At 39.7% G+C, this 15,447-nt stretch overlaps 1 protein-coding gene across 1 annotated transcript in view; it reads left to right on the top strand.

Moving 5' to 3' along the window:
• Positions 1-2,943: 2,943 nt before the first annotated feature.
• LOC122621461 overlaps positions 2,944-15,447 on the top strand; it is a 40,132-nt gene continuing 27,628 nt past the window's right edge. Inside the window, exon 1 of the mRNA XM_043799358.1 lies at positions 2,944-3,033. Within this exon, the coding sequence (XP_043655293.1) occupies positions 2,944-3,033 (90 nt within the window). The remainder of the gene's footprint in view (positions 3,034-15,447) is intronic.

Raw genomic sequence — 15,447 nt, 5'->3', positions numbered from 1 at the left:
AGAACTTATTGTCTGATTTTTATGTAAATTGCATTTAAGGCAATAAATCTGTTTTAATCAGCCCACGAGTCCAGGCAGCTGAGCCGACGTGGTTGTCGAGTCTGCAGGACCTCCGATAGGCCTTCACATGTGGGCGTTTGGTGCGTGCATCCTTGCAATCCTTTGGATGTGTGGGTGAGCCTGCGAGTGTGTGTGACAAAAGCAAACGCATAGTGTGTGTGCGTGGAGACTTAATATTAAAAAATCTCCCGGATATATGATTTTCCCCGTAGGCCCAACCCGCCTATTGAAATTCGTTCATTAAACTGCTGAAAATGGAAAGTGGGCACACACAGGCAAGACAAGGCGATCGATAATGTCGTTCGTAAGACAGTGAAATAATAATCAGAAATTCAAATTACTCGCCATAATCGAAGGCATCGTTTGTAGCAAATGCATATACTCGAGAGCAAGAGTTGTTGCTAGTTGTTTACCCATTTTGATGAAACCTAATATTCAGATGAAACCAACACAATAATAGCTGGTTAAAAAATAATAATATAAGTATAAAGACGACTTAATGTCTTGCTGAGTGCAGGATGCGTATCAAAGGATTTAGAATCGATAGAGAGTGACATGTTGAAATCGACTCGTTTAGTATGTGGCAACATCGCCCAAATGGCTTATTTGCTTACGAAAATATCCGACTGTCAAACGGACGTGGTGGCCATGAACAGAATGGTGGTATTCTCAGAATGGAGACCCATGAAAGCCGCTAATTAAATTAGCAAGCGCAGACAACTGCGTTGGCATTTAATTGTGCTGAATAAATCAACGCAGCTAACGCAAAACAAAGCAGCCAGAAAGCAGCCAAAAACAACGCCTGGCACAAACTATTTGGCCCCAAAAATATAATCAAACTTTGTCCGAGCCAAATTATTTGGCCCATGTAAACTGGAAAAACACCGGACCCCGAATTGCTGTAGTTGGTGAAAGGCTTTGGATGGCGAAAGCGAAAAGTTAGGGGCAATTATGTTGACATGCCAAATGTCCTGGCGAGGATCCGAATTTTAGTTGAACTACAGTAAATCATATGAATTTTTGTCTCGTGCTCGGCTTTTTCTGTCAATCGAATCATGCGAGCTTTTGAATAATTGGTTTTACGGATTGAAAACTAATCAACCAAAAATTTTTATAAGTCCATGATATTGATTGAATTTAAAGGTTTTAAGTAAGGGCAGCAACATCCCGTTTTCGGTTGCCCAAATCCATGATTGTTATTATATTTTTGGTTTAAAATTGGACAGTTTGTTGGTTTTTTGCTTGGCTATTTTGCGTGTTTTTCGCGTTGTTAGTTTGGGGTTGCTTCCATTTAGCACTGCGTTATTTAAATCGTAATTTTCGCCTAGAACTAGACAGGGTTTTTATAGCGGCATTTGCATACCCTTTTAAAAATATCCAAAAATTTTAAATTTGTCAAAAAATTCCATATATACTAATTAGTATTTAAAGTAAGTAAGTAAAGTATTATTTGAATATTTAAATTAAAGTACAGGCTTCAGTTTTGAAGTTGAACTCTCATTTTAGTTTATTTTTTGCTTTGCCCTTGGTGTTTCCGAAAGTTTTCTAGGGTTATAGTTCAAATATTTCAGTAGTTTTGTGTTTTAGCTTCTGTCCGTTTTGTTATTATTGCACTTGTTTATATGCGCCCTCGAATATTTTTTGCTGACATGCCAAACTTTTGCGTCAATAAATTTGTTATATTTTTGGCGAGCCACTCACTTGGTTATCAGACAAGGTAATTACACGAATATGCATTTATTATTGTTCCCCATTTTGCGCTTTTGCGAAGTCTGATGTTTATATTGGCGATACGAGATATTGGTTGATTAGAAATACGCGACCTGGATATTAAATTATACCGATATTTGAGCGAAATGCACAAGATTCTTTTTATACCCTTGCAGATTCCTTGTTGGATTTTTTAGTCTTCAGCCTTTAGATCACCCGAACCTGAAGGTTTTGGACGTCAGGTCTTAATACCTGCTATATACAGATCCGCACATATTCATAGATCATTATTAGGAAAAATAATAAAGTCACCCGAAGAGAATTTATCAAAATCATAAATCATTGCAAATTGCTACAATTTTTTATTCACCTTCACCCATGTATGCACTTCATTGTGCTGCATTGCACACGTGTGTGTGAGCGCCATAATTTTCCAGCACGTGCAAGTGTTAGTGCGGAAAAACAGAACACAATGCGAGCTGTTATGCAGAAACGGTATGGAAAATGCGTCGAGTGGAAAATCATCTACTCGGCTCGGTTTCCGAGTTCAGTTGCAAACGGAGAACTCCTTGTTTCAGCTCAACTTGGAGTGAACTGCTCGAAAAAGGCTCAATTGCAAACATTGAGCCAAAAATGCCGCTCTTTACTTGAATTAAGAGAAAATGAGTTTAAATGTTAAGAAGTTCGGACTTGAGTTGGTGTTGAGCTACAGTGTTATTTGAGTTGAGTCTTAATTTAATGTTATGTTTAAGTCGGAATATATTCGTAAATGAGATTCATTTATTTTAAAATATCACATTAATTGACTAAACCTTTGGTTCTAAATAATTTGCAACAATTTATTTTAAAGCGTTAAATCATAAATGTACTTTGAGAAACAACAATTCTTTCCACCAGCTGCACTAAATTCCGTTTTCCCCACTGTAATCAGTTTAAGAATATTTGAACTTATCATGAGGATTTATAGACCGAAGTCGCTTTAATTGATCAATATGCGAATGGAGAGGCCTGACCATTGACTAACGCACTGGATGGATCTCAAAAGAGCTGGGAAACAAACAATCGAACAAAATGAAGCCGTAAATACATTTGGCATCGGACGATGGCCACTTGAAACGCGGAATGGTCTCGACCGATTCGCTTTGTGATGACGACTTTTTAATTAAAATAAAAATGCAATCCACACATTCCGCGGACGATGATGATGCTGCCGAGGATGGGGATGGTGATGCTCTGGGTGATGCTGATGGTGGTTGGCGAGCGGTGCGGAGGGCCTGAAATCACGACAACAATAAAAATTAAGTTAAAGCGCTATTTAAGCGGCATCATGTTGGCCGGAATGGGACGAGGCATGAAATGAATGCGCATAAGTTTGATGCAATTCACACGAACATGAACACGTACATGTACATGTTCTCTGCCAGACAGAACCGGTCATATTTCACCGGCCACGCAATAAACAATTAAATATAAATAAGGGTATAATGCTTTCTTTTTACGGTATTTTAATAGGCTTATAAAATATTTTAATCAGTGGCCATAAAGTCATATGCTGAGTAAGTTAGATGAGCTGCCATGGTCAATAGCATTTTATTGAGTACAAATCGAATTATTGAGTTTATTGATTGATAAAATAAATACTAAATTATAATGAATGAATAATGGTGGGAAAATTGAATTCTGTGTTCTTGCTGCAGGCTATAAGTATTCAGTAAAAATGGGAAAATTGTCATTCAGATTTCAAGTTTATTTGTTGCACATTTTGGAACACCTTCATTAAAGCATTTAAAACCCTAGTGATTTTAATTTATTCTCCAAGTTCTAGCAATCGAACTATTTGGAATTCCAAGGGCAACGAAGCAAGATCAAAGCATTTAATCATGTTGATTACAAAGATTGTTCAGTCGGCGGCCATTCACCAGTGGCAGCAAGACTCCTGCCTCATTCATTGAGTCGTCAAGTGCAAGTGCATTTGCATCGAAATTGATTGCTCCGAAAACTGTCGATAGGGTAAAATTGGCAATTTCAGATGCCCTACTGCATTGTGTTGCCCCCATTGTGGGCGTGGCAACGGTGGGCGTTGAATTCTGAGCCGAATGAAGCCGCTGCTGCATCAACAGTTTGTTGATTAAAAGTGCGTTGTGCCAGCATTGAGGGCTTGCATCCTTTTCAGCGTTAATGCCACCAGAAATCATCGCCTATTAACCGAAATCGTTAGGCTGAATTCGGATGAACTCAAGACACTAGTCAGTGATTAAATCATAAACTTAAGTTACTAGTTGAAACAAGTTACGCAGTATTTATAGCCATACAGCATGAACGGTAAAATACCTAGTAATTTAGAAAATACAAACAATTTAAAATATACAAAAGGAACTCCAGAGAATCCTCCGGCTTATTGTGTTGGTCATTAAAAATTATATAGAAATAATTTCGTTTAATTGCGTACTGCACCAAATGATAAATCAAAGCGGCTCGATTAAAACACCCCGATTAACTATTGGATTATATTTGTCTGGCTGTTGTGGCAGGATTCTGGCAGGTGGCGCAAAAAAGCTACCACAAGACTCCCTCGGCAGGACCTCCTCACTCGCAGCCCATCCTCATTAGCATTCGACTGCCGATAAAGTGCAGCCATGGGTCAGTCGGCGGTAATTAGTTTTTGGCGTGTTGTGGGGAAATTTTTGAAAATTTCTTATTTAATGCGCCTCTCGGGTGTTTCGGGAAATTGGTGGGTGATGGGTGGTGAGTGGAATGTGGGTGTTACTGGCGCGGTCGGTTTTGAAGCCTGCCAAAATTCGTGGCGCCTAATTGCGAGCAATCATATTTTGTTTGCCAAGAGCTGCTTGAGCGAAGTGGTGCGGCTGCAATCGGTGCATTTTTGGGTGGTGGTGGTGGTTCGCTGTTTCGGTGTCTCTGTGGGTGGGATGCAATCAGGTCGCTCCGTCAGTGGCAGGACTGCACGTCCTGCTCGTCCTGCACGTCCTGCCAATGTTTGCATGTGCACTCCCACGCTCACACACAACCATTTGGTGGGCAGTCGCCGTCTTTGGCGGCGGTGGCATCGGTGGGCGCTCATCTCCTCGCCTAGGCAAATCAATCAATTTAAAAGCAATTGCTGATAATGTGCAACGTTTGTTTGGCAGCTGTCAAAAATTTGCACACACGCTGTAGGGATGGCGGTGCCCCCAAGTCCTTGAGACCGCGGTCTATTAGTTCGAGGCCAACTGATTCGGCTGGTTAAATGTCTGGTTCTTTGGGGTCAAACGTTTGCCGTTTGCCGCCTTGATTGATGATCAAAGCTGCCATAATTGGCGGGAACTAGTCTGTGTGCTGCAGATACGGTTGTATATATATAGATTGGCCATGTATATATAGGAATATGCAGGAATATATGTAACTTTGAGCAAATTGCTGCCTACTTGTCTGCGGAAAGCGATTGACAGTGCGGCTCAGTGCCTGCAGACTGATTGATGTTTGCTGCCGACTCAGATGGTTGCCATGATGAGCCATCATGTCTTAGTCTGATCATAATTAAGTGACGCCTCCTTTTTTAGCTTCGTCTATATTCGACACTCTGGAAAAGGCTTAGGAAAGAAAAAATATGTTAGGTAGTAGAAAATGTACATGAATTTTTCTTGCATTAGTATGTTTATCGCATGTTCTCCCTTTCTTTAGATATTAGGGCAATAAGGAAATAGATATTTGGGTATTTAAAAACTATTTATATCTAAATAAATTTAAACAGGATATAAAGAGCGTAAACATTTTAAAGGAAATATTTAACACATGTGACATAATGTATGTCAAATAAGCAGAAGACTAGAACACAGTACATGTGACGTTAAATTATTATTTATCCCACTTGGCAGAAACAATGGATGTAAAAAGGTGCTAGGCCGTGCAAAAAAGGAATAATATTGTGTGAATAGCGGATATAGCCTGTCCTGGTTGGGAGCGATTCGTGGGGAGCAGGCGACACATTTGCATTTTACAAACAATCGAAAAAGTAGTTAAAGTTTTTGCCAGGGCGAATGTGCAACACGTTTTTACCCCTTTTTCTCCACTCGTCGCATAAGCAACGGTTGAACGCGGTGGCATGAAGGTTTTTGGCTTTGGCTTGTGTTTGGCATATTACACTCAATGTCAGTTGCTGCCCCGCAACTCCCTCTACCTGCCCTCTAGCTGTACCTGTACCTGTCCACGTGTCAAGGGTCTCCGCTTCCTTCGCTTTTTGTTCTTCCGCAGCCAGGAGTGAGTACACACGGCGTATACGTCATATGGCCATGCATCCTGCTTTTTGCCCCGCGCCCAATTTTGGCGCATCGTTTTCGCTGCAAACTTTCGCTGGCGTTCTCGTTTTCCATGGACAGAGCATGTCTGAGTTGACACATTTCTTTGATGTTCCAGTTGCAGGTGTCGCTCCTGCCGCACAACTGACTTGGTGGATTTCGTAATGAGATGTTTTTCGTGCAGGTGGATTTGCCAAGTATTCGGTGCAGCATCAAGATAAGCTTGAGGGCGAGCTCTAGTCTGCATGCTTAATAGTAAACAATTCCGGATTAAAGTTTACTTGTAACGCATTGCTACTCCTTGGCGAAGCTACAAAAATGCAGCAAGGATTAAAGGTTATTTATAAGTAACGATACAAGTTTTAAATTGTAAATATTGGTAAATAGCATTACAAGGAAATTTAATTTGAATGTATAAACATGTAACTATCCATATATTTGAGGCGCTTCCTAAGCGGCTTTAATCAATGCCCGCCGCTGAGTGAAATTTCCAAAAAGCGCTGTGAATATAAATAATATTCTCAGTTTAAATCCAACGCCCTTTTGATTCACCACAAGACTTATCGTCTTTGACAATTTTTCAATGGCAAAACAGAAACCCCAAGATCAAATGCAAATGCAAATCGTTCATTACTTGGGCTATCAATAACTGATTTACATTCCCGCCAAATCTGCGCCAAATAAGCTGCGAAACAGCGGACCAGGCCATGTCGCTCCTCCTGGGGATTCAGATTGGCAAGGGGATTGTAAGGGAATGGGAATGGAGATGGTATGGGTGTTCCCCGAACTGAATGCGGATGCGGACGCATTGCAAACAATGGCAACAAAATATGCTGCTGCGCTTAAATGAAATGCCAACAAAACCGAACAGTTAAATCGCATGGGTAAGGGCTGCAGTTGGAATGCGAAGAAGTTCGGTTGCATGGGATGGAATGGAATGGGATGAGATGAGCTGCCTGCTGGGTGCCGGGTCGCGATTGGATGGGAAGGGTAAATGGGTCGGCTGAGGATGAGGATGGTCGGGGATTGCAGCGGGCTTGGACTGTTGGACTGACGTTGGCCTCCGGGTGCGACTTGAAAAGCAGCTTCATTTTAGCGTATAATTGAGCGAGCACAAAATATGCGACAAGCGACTGAAGCCAGAGGGCGGTCGATGGCACAAAAATGTGGGCGTGGCCCCAACCCCAACCCCAACCCCAGAACCAGAAGCAGAAGCAGGAACTTTGCGTGTGAAGCAAGGACCAACGAATAACACAGATTCTGCGGAAGTATGAAATTTTACTATTACTTTGTCGCAGCAAATAGAGCGGAAGTCAGTCAACGAATGCAATACCAAGTTCAGGCGACTTGATTGTGTCTTTGACTCGAAGAATTGGGCGGAAGATGGGGATGCGGATTCAGAAATTCAGAGATCCAGATTCTAAGTAACCGGAGGGCAGGGTGCGTCTGGGTGGAAATCAATGCAAGTTGCTGATGCCACTTTTGCAGTGGCAACTTATTCTCAGCGATTTTGCCGCTTATGTGGGAAATATTTGTGGCATAAACAACTTTACACATATCTGTTCGGTATTCTTTAAATTGAACTTGCAGTCCTCGATGAAATTTGAAAACTACGTAAAAGAAAGTTTCAGCTTGTTATCTAACAAAAGCCATTTCCAATAACCATAAGAATAAGTCAGCTAATAAAAAACTACTCCATTTACTAAGCTTTTAACAAGTCTAGAGGATTGACTGTTGATGATTTTTTAACCATTTCAGATTTTATTGATATTTATCTATTATGCGTTCTTACTTGTGCGAACATTAATTATTCCAATTTCAAAGATTGATAAAAATTGTAATCAAATGAGATGTTATTTAGCAGACTTACCCAATAAATATATAAACAATTTTTGTTAAATAAAATGGAAATGGTTTTAGGCGTGAAATATGCCATTGACTTAGTTAAATCGATTGTGCGCTAGTCAATTGTTGAATTCAAGAGACTCAATCTCTGTTCATTATGGGTTTTGTGTGTAATATTTACGTGTTATGAGTGGGATGGTAGGTATTCAGCTTAATAGTTAATTAGTGACATCTGGGCAGACGTTAATTGTTCTCGACGTTCTGTGCATTCTGTTGGCTGTGCGAAGCTCTGGCATAATTGTTTATCGAGAACCAATGGTCGCGCAAGGACATTGAGCTACGAATTTGGCTTTGCCTCCAGCGCAGCTCCCTTCTGGGCGGAGGATCCACATCCACGCATCCTTGGAGCCGCCTACACACACAAAGTTATGTGCACATAAATTGCTGCATGCCAACAGGCGCTTTAAGGCATTCGAGCATGGCGTGCTGCGGTTTGGAGCCTCAATTGCATAGCAATCTGGGGCCTGTGTGTCTAACGTTTTGTTGATTGATGGTTAACCAGAAAATCAATATCACTATGCTAATGAGACTGGCATAGATGCACAAACATATGTGGCACTTAAGAAAGTTGGAGGGCATTGGTAATGAACTCTGACGGCAATTAGCCAAAGAACTTCAGTTGTCGCAAGCGAAATGGTAAGCGAAATGCTTTAAATATTGACTGCTGAATTCAGCAATTTACGTACAACCAGCTAGGCTGTAGACTATTCAGACAGACGGACAGACGGGGCACTTGGATTGATCCTAATTAAGGATATAAATACTTTATTGGATTGGAAACGTTTCTTCTTTCTGTTGGATGCTTTTCAGCGTAATTAGATTAACGGAATAGAATCACTTGAAAAGTTTAATAACCTTTGCAAAACTAAACATGAGACTAGCAATATTTTGGCATATACTTAACAACCAAAATACAAAAATGCACTAAAATTTAAATCTACCTTCTGCGAAGCGTGAAGTGCAATGAAATGGTTTAATTGCATCTGTGATTTATTGAAATGCTCATTTCAGAATGTGATGTCATTGGCGCGTAATATTTCGACCTCTTTGCCGGTCAATGGGTGCAAACGCATTTATTCGCCCTCTCCCTTCGAATCGTAGAAAATTGTCCGGTTTGACAATTGCCTACCAGACTGCTAATTTAATTAGATTTTAATATATAATTATAAACTTGTATTCGTTCCGTGTAATTATCCAACTTTTTTGCGTGTGTCCCTTTATGTTTGGGCGCATCACTCCGACTGGCTAATTACAAAACGTTTCGAATTCCGCAGCTTTAGTCGCATTTGCCTATTAATAATAAATTTCTCATTCCAATTTAGAGCTGCGTACGTTGGACCGCTTCATTATGGTATATACATTGCCAACCGACAGTTAAATGCATTAGCTTCGTTTGCCCCTAAACATATTACATAGCCATTCTAGAGTTTATCAACGAACTTATTAAATTTTATTAAACAAATGCTGGAACCAAAGTCAATTAGAGTGACAATGGTGTAACTTACAGCACACATATTTATATTTAATTTATCGTTAAGCGGCTTTGCACCTTAATCGCCGCTGACAGTTGAAAACCGCTTGTCAATTATGCCCTGAATACTCGTACTATATATACCATATATATATGTACATCCTACATACAAGTATATTACGAATATGTACATACACCTTCGGCTGGTCAGTGTCCAGTTTTCGCTGCCGAGCTGCTGTGGGCATTTTAATTATTTTGACATTTCGCCATTAGCTGTAAAACATAATTAACTACCGCAAACACAATTTAAATGTGAATGAAAAAAAAATTGGCAAGCTCCAATTGACGTCGAACTTATCTTGCGGCGCACAGAAAAAATTATGGCTTTACTGTTTATTAATATTTCACAAACGGCTTACACAAAAAAATAAATCAAATGCTGACAAAAAACAGTTATATATAATAAAAATATTCTATTCATTATTGTGTTTTCTTAAATTTTAACAATGTTTACCAATTGTATCCAATGTATGTGGAACTACATATCTAAATCGAGGTATAGTAAAAGTTTGAGACATTTGTACTTTTATTTAGTAACAAATATTCTACGTGTAACCACATTTTCGTTTGTTTTTTGAAATAAAAACTCAGCTGGAAATTACCGAGGAACAATTTCATTCCGTTTTTGTGTTTCTCATTTGACAAATTAAAAATAATTTACATTAATGTGTCCTCACAGCGGTGGGCTAGTGTAGGTATACTGATATATATATCAATTAATTGAGTATTATGGTATTAAATTAATATTTGGCTTGTTGTCACCCGTGAACATAAACGGATTAAAGTATCACAATGATAGAGCTCAATCAGATCAATTGATTTTTAACATAGGCTATAAAAAAAGAATTCGTTAGTTAATATAAGTTTAATTGGTATACGATTGGATAAGGGATAAGGGCTATTTGTTTTTTTGGGGATATTTCAAATATTCGCTTGGCTCAGGAATTAAAGTAAGTATATCTATCTAACTATAACCAGGAAACCAGTTTGTCTTAAATTACCTCATTATTTTAGGCACAATTTATGTATTTTTAAATACTGGGCTGCGGGTGCGTGGTCTGGGCTGCGGGTTGCGGGGTCTGGGCTGCGTGGTCCTAGGTGAGGGGTGCGGGGTCCGGAGAGCGGGGTCTGTGGTGTGCGGTATGCGTGGAATCGACAAACTTGCGCTGCGTATATGTCTCTGGAGTCTGTATGCTTAATCTCAACTTTCTAGCTTTTGTAGTTCCTGAGATCTCGACGTTCATACGGACAGACAGACGGACGGACAGACAGAGACGGCCAGATCGACTCGGCTTTGATCCTGATCAAGAATATATATACTTTAAATGGTCGGGAACGCTTCCTTCTGCATGTTACATACTTTTCAACGAATCTAGTATACCCTTTTGCTCTAACAGTAACGGGTATGAAAATATTGTGATGTGTTTTACTTTTTGTATATGTTTTGTAAATTTCTATTGATTTGTCTAAAAAACTTTTTTTGAAATTATTACTCGTAGAGTAAAGGGGTATACTACATTCGTTGAAAAGTATGTAACAGGCAGAAGGAAGCGTTTCCGACCATATAAAGTATATATATTCTTGATCAGGATCAATAGCCGAGTCGATCTGACCATGTCGTCTGTCCGTCCGTCCGTCTGTCTGTCGTCTGTCTGTCGTCTGTCTGTCGTCTGTCTGTCGTCGTATGAACGTCGAATCTCAGAACTATAAGAGCTAGAAAGTTAAGACTCAGCATGCAGACTCCAGAGACATAGAAGCAGCGCAAGTTTGTCGTTTCATGTTGCCACGCCCACTTTAAGGCCCACAAACCGCAAAAACTGTCAGTGTTGAAGACTCTCCTGCGCACTTTCTGAGTAACGGGTATCAGATAGTCGGGGAACTCGACTATAGCGTTCTCTCTTGTTATATTTCCAAAATTTCTGCCATTATTGCCAAAAATGTTGAAATTTCTCGTTTGCATTTCCAGTACCTAGTATCGCTGGTCGGGGAACTCGACTGCAGCATTTTCTATTGTTTGAATTGATACAATTTGTAAAAATGTCTGAAAAGTAACATGTATAAGCTTTAGGAAGCACATGTAGAAAGCATCCACAAACCTTCAATCCTTGAGCTTCATTTTTCTAAAGCTGTCAAAGTTTCAAAGTTACCGTTTTTGAGCTTTTCCAATCAGGCAAGCAGTGTAAAAAGCTTCAGTTATTCAAACGTCCAACGTGTACGTAGAAGAAATGCTTGTTACGTTTCTAAAAATTTTAAATCGAACCATCTTGTATTTTCAGAAGAAGAATTAAAGAAGAATTTACTGCTACGACACGAAAACTATTATAACATGTTAATATTTAGAAACTTCCAAAACAGCATTTAAATATTTTTATAATTCCCTTAAAATAATTCAAATTTCATATGTTTTAGTAGAAAACAAATGTTTCTTTTAATTTTTTTGTATTTTAAATATAATTTAGTGCTAAATTCTAACTAATTTAATACAAATTATTAAGTTATTAGTTTTATTAACACAAATATTAACGGCTGAACCTAGAAATTAAGTAGAAGTTAAAGCACCTATCAAAAAGGGTACACAACTTTCACTTTCATTTACAGACTCCGGTGGTGGGTAAACAATCCTTTTGTTGGCCAGCTTTATTTGACTATTGTGATTACATTTCCTTGGTTCCTCTTCGCTGTTGCAAGTTTCGTTGTTGCAACTCCGCCAGAGTGCCACGCCCACGCCTCACGCAAAAAGCACAGCGCGCAGCTTTTGTCTGTTTAACAGACAACCGGGCCACCGACAACAGCAGCAACCACAACTAACCTTTCCTAATAAAAAGTGATTGCGACGGCCTTCAGCGGCCGCAAAAGCGAGGCGCCACCCCCCGTGAGCAAAAAAAAATTACAAAAAAAAAACACACACACTCACACATACAGGAAGCGTCCTGCATGGTCCGAGCCAAAAAAAAGCTCGGTTACATCAACTCTCGGAGCGAAGAGCTCGCTGCCTCTCTTGGCCAAGCTTTTCATTGAGCACGCACATTGAGGCAGGTGCACGGCATCCTTTGGCGCGAGAGAATGCGACATCCGGAAATTCGGAGAGCACTGCCATTGAGGGTCCTTTTCGGCTTCGCGAGAGCTGACGCCTCTGTGTCTAACTGAACGGAAGAGGCTCAAGGCGTCGCAGGATGCTCCACAGTCATCCTTGTTCAAGACTAGAAGGTTGAACGGATCCCTAATTATTTGATGATTCAATTTATTTCTTTTATTTGGATCTATTTTATATAAAAATAAAATATATATTATAATATTCTTATCAGCACCACTAATATATAAATATTATTATAAATATTTCGACATTCTTATTATTAATTAAACTTATTTTTAATTCAATTTATAAGATCTAAAAATCTTATTTGTAGTAGTCAAATACAATACATAAAAGAAAGTCGGGACATGTAAATAGGCAAATCTTGAACCAACATGTTTTAAAAAGTAAATGTGACCCTGAATTAAATTATTATTTCTGTGGTTTTTGAAACACCTCAAAATCAATTGAGGTCTCTATCCCTTTCAGTATGCCGCCCTGAATCGATTTTCGGCAATTCGCACAAAATACCCGCCACCGACAAATGATTCATCCATCACTTGTGAGCCCACCTGCCTGGAAGTGAAGTCGCGTTACGCGGACTTACCCTGCGAATTGTTGTTGCAGCCCGAGTGAGTCCTGATGTGACTCCTTGCACCAGGACCCTCGTTTGACGGGGAGGAAAACCGGCTTTTTGCAACAAACAACAACACGAAAACAAATAGAATCAAGTGACGCCACATCAGGTGACGTGAAGCTCGGAGAGCCGAGCTTTGAGAGCGTCTCGAAGAGGCAATTATGCTGGTTTTTGGCCCAGCACAGCTGACGCACGTTCACGTGGCTCCTGGCACCAATACACACGCAAGCGACTCTCACACCCGCTCTCGCGCACCAACACACAGGCACGAAAGTGAGGCAGCTTTTCTGCTTTTCTACGTTGCCGACTCGCTCGACAATTTCAGTTGGGCGACAGACTCTGGACTCGACAGAAAATCGAGAGCTTGGAAATTTTGTGGTCCGTGATTATTACCTGGAAATCTTTGGTGAAAACTAATGCAAACACTCAGCAATTACACCTGCACCGAAATCAAATAAAAAAGGATACTCCCGAATGTTCGAGTGTGTGTGACCCAAAACGGGCAAAGTTGTACCGCAAAAAGCGCCATTTACAAACAAAATGCAAAGTGATTCGATTGTGTGAGCAGTTAGTGGAAAATCCATTCAGCAGCGGAGCGACAGACGTCAGTCTTCAATCAAATGTAGCGCCAAAAGTCCAGGTGAGAATTTGACAAGTCCTGGACAAGTCCCAATCCAGCAGGACGTAACGAAAACACGGGCCAGGCCAAGCGAAAAACAATTCCGATTGCAGCATGCAGCATGCAGCGGGCGCAGCCAATCAGCGAGTGGCGTTCTCTGACATTGGCTGCCTCAAACGGTGGCACGTTGTTGTTCTTGCTCGCCCTGCTCCTCCAGCTCGTCCTGTAGCCAGTGGCTCGTACCAAGCTTAAATGTCAGGGGCATGTGCACCCAGCACCCAGCATCCAGCAGCCGAGGGAATTAGGAGCACCCTTTCCGATCCCCTTTCCCTGCGCCTCTTCCTCGGCTGAATTTTAAAATTATCACTCTCGCCCATCGCACATCGTCGACTTGCAGCCGCACAAGTTTAAAAACAATTTGAATGGGTTTGTTGGTGTGTTTCTCTTATTTTGTTTTATAAAACTTTCGGGAAATTGTGTTTTGTTTCCTCTTTCTATTGTACTTACTTTTTAAGCTTCCCCTCACACAAGATCAAAACAAACAAATTACACAGTTTAAATTCCAAAACCTTTTTAAAAGACACTTTCATCAGAAAATATAATAAAATACATAAGTATTTAATTTAATACATAAACATTTTTTATGAATTTATTTTATATTTGCCATTAAGCTTTTACCTTAAATATTGATATATTTTATACAAGTGAGGAGTCATCAAAAGTACCATATATGTACATAATTAAAATTTGTACACCAACTGCGAATCACCTTTAGAGTCTCTTTAAATATGTATTAAAATTGTTTCTAGAAGGAAAGCATATGATTTCCTGATCACGTTTTTGGATCAGTAAAAAACCAACCACCTTTTTCATATCCTGAAACAACCACAAACAATACCTTCAAGGGTTTCTAATTAGTTTAATAAGCATGTTGCGTTTTAGACGAATTTCTAAAATTGTTTGCTGCACGCGTTTCCCAGTCGCCAGCTGCCGACCAAAAAATAAACAAATTAAAATACATAAAAAATAAAGTTATGTGGTAACCTTTGTCAGTGCCGCACTTGCGTCCCTTTCCCCGCACGCTTGAATGGCCACCAATAAACCCTCTCAAAAGTCCTGGACAGGTTAGCACGCGACTTCTGGCTGATTATGCCTAATAGCTGTGAGCCAAATTCGAGACGCAACAAAGACGAACCAGAAATGCCGAAAACTTTTAATGAGATTTTTGCTCAAATTTAGGTTTGCCTTGGGCCTGAGTGGGTATATTTGACATCAGAGGCAGTTTGATTTTACAAACTTAACGTGTCAATATATGAAACATTGAGTTTATATTTATATTTGTTTTCATATCAAGCGTTCAAAAATATGTGTATTTAAATATTTATATATTTTACAGTATATCTATTTTGATTATATTTTTCAATTTTTTTAATGTAATTTTCATCATTTTACACACATTGTTTAAGGCAGATAAAACTAACTTGACTGAAAATAGTTTGCTTAGAAAAAGATAGATCAGAAAGAAGAAAGGGTATTTATAATTCCTTATAGTTTCAGTAAAAAGCACTTCCGTTTGGTTTTTTTTCGGCGAAACAATCGAAAATTCCTATTCGAAATTCT

This window comes from Drosophila teissieri, chromosome 2L (assembly GCF_016746235.2).
Source record: "Drosophila teissieri strain GT53w chromosome 2L, Prin_Dtei_1.1, whole genome shotgun sequence".
NCBI classification, from domain to species: Eukaryota; Metazoa; Arthropoda; class Insecta; order Diptera; family Drosophilidae; genus Drosophila; species Drosophila teissieri.
The sequence above is the reverse complement of the archived record's forward strand: the minus strand, read 5'-3'. Positions and strand labels throughout refer to the sequence as shown.